Source organism: Aplysia californica, unplaced genomic scaffold (genome assembly GCF_000002075.1).
Source record: "Aplysia californica isolate F4 #8 unplaced genomic scaffold, AplCal3.0 scaffold00030, whole genome shotgun sequence".
NCBI lineage: Eukaryota > Metazoa > Mollusca > Gastropoda > Aplysiida > Aplysiidae > Aplysia > Aplysia californica.
The window spans coordinates 706146-709631 of NW_004797300.1; the positions used below are offsets into that span (position 1 = coordinate 706146).

The 3486-nt window shown below is 42.0% G+C and overlaps 1 protein-coding gene across 1 annotated transcript in view; it reads left to right on the forward strand.

The window, feature by feature from the left end:
• LOC101856780 (involucrin) overlaps positions 1–3486 on the forward strand; it is a gene marked incomplete in the record, with an annotated part of 54076 nt that overhangs the window by 38494 nt on the left and 12096 nt on the right. Inside the window, 4 exon segments of the mRNA XM_005091434.3 lie at positions 89–202; positions 1397–1510; positions 2256–2369; positions 3116–3229. Of these exon segments, the coding sequence (XP_005091491.2) occupies positions 89–202; positions 1397–1510; positions 2256–2369; positions 3116–3229 (456 nt within the window).

Sequence of the window (3486 nt, forward strand, 5' to 3'; positions counted from 1 at the left end):
ACACACACACAAACACACACAACCAAACCATGCAGTGCCCATCACGCCAGTAACCTTTTCCCCCATTTCCCTCCTCTCTCTCCCTCAGTGATCGTCCAGGAAAAGACAGAGGCAGAACTCCGTGACCGCATCGGCACCTTCAACAAGGAGCAGCTGAAGCCCACGGCCACCGAGGAGAAGGGCGTGCTGCCCAGCCCCGGAGGTGAGATAATATTTTATGTAATTATTACGTCTCTTTGTGTTGGCATTATTCTTTGTTGAGTTGCTGCATGCTGTCTTTGTTATTTGTTTGTTTGTTTGTTTGTTTGCTTATTTGTCATTTGATTATTTATTGAATGGGTGATTGGTTGATTTATTTATTTGGTGGGGGTGTTTCATGGTTTTGAATTGCAAGCTTTTTTCTCTGTCGATGCATTTGTATGCTCTGTCTGTCTGTTTGTCTGTCTCTCTGTCTGTCTCCCTGTCTGTCTCTCTGTCTGTCTGTCTCTTTTACTCTGAACTCGGGTGTCTGTCTGTGTGGAATATTTTACACTTTTTTGGGGAGTCTTCTTCCAATGGAAATCCCACTTCTTATTTTTCTTCATTAAAGTCTACAATATAATAAGCATGTTTTTTTTATATTTTAAAATCGGAATGGGTCCCTTATGCCTTCCTGTTCCTTGTATTAAGCTTGATATAGCAGTGTGGCGGGCTCTCTTCATCCCCAGCTATCGACAGCGCCGCCCCTGAGAACGATGTTTTTGCCACAGTAGTTTTGTATGTTGATGATACCTATCAGTTGTCTACACTGCTGCTTTCAAATAGATGTGAAATGGGGTTGTTGGTTGTTTTTTTTTTGGGGGGGGGGGGGGGGGGGTTGGTGGTTGACCACCAAGAACAAAAACTTAATCGAGCCTAGATCTGTTTGGGCTTAGATTTATTTGAGATTTTAAAGAATAAAAATAAATATATAAAATGTCCGTCTGTTTGAGCATGTCAGAGTTTTGTGTATCTTACCGAGCGAAATGAGCCAGAGAGTGTAAATTGTTTATTGTGTCTTCTCTGGAACGATTGGCATGTCTTTGGTGCGCTGTGCCCTTCTGGTTAATGCTGGCTCTTCTGTTATAAATGCACAAGAGCACGTCATTTGATCAGTGCATGATATTGAAGATGCAGATTTTCATTTAATGCAGGTGGTAGGAAGGCGTCTCTGCTAGGTCCTACTTCTTGTCGTCACCTTTTTTGTGTTTGTTTCTGGCTATCTGGCGCACTTTCCCCCTAAATGTATCGGCAGTTAATGCGTCGATGTACATCTCTTTTCTATAAAAAAAATCATTGCATGAAAGTATACTATAACCTCCCCCTTATATCTACGCCATCACCACCGGGCCTTCCTCACATGACTGTGTGAGTTCAGATATCCAGCACGAGAAAGTGGAGGTGGAGCTGAGAGAAAGGATCGGCTCTTTCAGTAAAGGAGAGCTGCACCACGCCCAGACGGAAGTCAAGAACGTCTTGCCCTCAGAACAGGGTACCGTCTCACTTCACCCTCACCCTCCTCCTACCCTTTGTCGCTTTTCTCGGTGCCATAATAGTCGTGATAGGGGCGTTAAACCTATTCCATTCACCGTTTCGCCATTTCTCTGTGCCATTTCTCGCCCATCTATTATCATAATAATTCTTTTAAAATTCCATTTGGTGTCCCATTAACTCTTAGAATAGGACGCGCTAGTTTAGCTGGCATGCGGCATTGTTATCTCGCTTGTTTAAAGTCTTAATAAAAGTGCTACGAAACCCCAGCAAATTCATCATGATAATAATATCATATCCTTTATCGGAGTGTTGGTGTATAGTTTTTGTTTTTGTTTTGTATAGGTAATTCCTTTTTTTAAAATTTTTTTTTTTTACCTCCAGCGTCTGTGTTTCAGCCGTTTGGCGGCTTGTGTGTTTACGACTTTCCGAGTGGGGAGACATTAAAAAAAAAAATTAAGTATCTTGGTTTTTCTGCTGGGATGCTGTATCCCTCTTAGCCTGGGTTGGCTTTTCAATTATCTAAATTATGTCGATTTGGGGGAAGGGTGTGGGTTTGGGGGGAGGGGCTGGTGGTGTAAATAGAAAACGTAAAAGAAATTCCTTTTCATTAAACGAACTTCTTTTCTACTCAGATGTTAATTTTATTTAGAAATGTTAACCAGGAGCAGAGTTATTCTGATACAGAAGTTTGTAAAGTTGAAAACTTGAAATCCAAACCCCCTCCCTCGCCTGACTTTGTTCAGACATCCAGCACGAGAAAGTGGAGGTGGAGCTGAGAGAAAGGATCGGCTCTTTCAGTAAAGGAGAGCTGCACCACGCCCAGACGGAGGTCAAGAGCGTCTTGCCCTCAGAACAGGGTACCGTCTCACTTCACCCTCACCCTCCTCCTACCCTTTGTCGCTTTTCTCGGTGCCATAATAGTCGTGATAGGGGCGTTAAACCTATTCCATTCACCGTTTCGCCATTTCTCTGTGCCATTTCTCGCCCATCTATTATCATAATAATTCTTTTAAAATTTCATTTGGTGTCCCATTAACTCTTAGAATAGGACGCGCTAGTTTAGCTGGCATGCGGCATTGTTATCTCGCTTGTTTCAAGTCTTAACAAAAGTGCTACGAAACCCCAGCAAATTCATCATGATAATAATAATATCATATCTTTAATCGGAGTGTTGGTGTATAGTTTTTGTTTTTGTTTTGTATATGTAATTCCTTTAAAAAAAATATTTTTTTTTACCTCCAGCGTCTGTGTTTCAGCCGTTTGGCGGCTTGTGTGTTTACGACTTTCCGAGTGGGGAGACATTTAAAAAAAAATTAAGTATCTTGGTTTTTCTGCTGGGATGCTGTATCCCTCTTAGCCTGGGTTGGCTTTTCAATTATCTAAATTATGTCGATTTGGGGGAAGGGTGTGGGTTTGGGGGGAGGGGCTGGTGGTGTCAAAATAAAACGTAAAAGAAATTCCTTTTCATTAAACGAACTTCTTTTCTACTCAGATGTTAATTTTATTTAGAAATGTTAACCAGGAGCAGAGTTATACTGATACAGAAGTTTGTAAAGTTGAAAACTTGAAATCCAAACCCCCTCCCTCGCCTGACTTTATTCAGACATCCAGCACGAGAAAGTGGAGGTGGAGCTGAGAGAAAGGATCGGCTCTTTCAGTAAAGGAGAGCTGCACCACGCCCAGACGGAAGTCAAGAACGTCTTGCCCTCAGAACAGGGTACCGTCTCACTTCACCCTCACCCTCCTCCTACCCTTTGTCACTTTTCTCGGTGCCATAATAGTCGTGATAGGCGTTAAACCTATACCATTCACCGTTTCGCCATTTCTCTGTGCCATTTCTCGCTCATCTATTATCATAATAATTCTTTTAAAATTTCATTTGGTGTCCCATTAACTCTTAGAATAGGACGCGCTAGTTTAGCTGGCATGCGGCATTATTATCTCGCTTGTTTAAAGTCTTAATAAAAGTGCTAC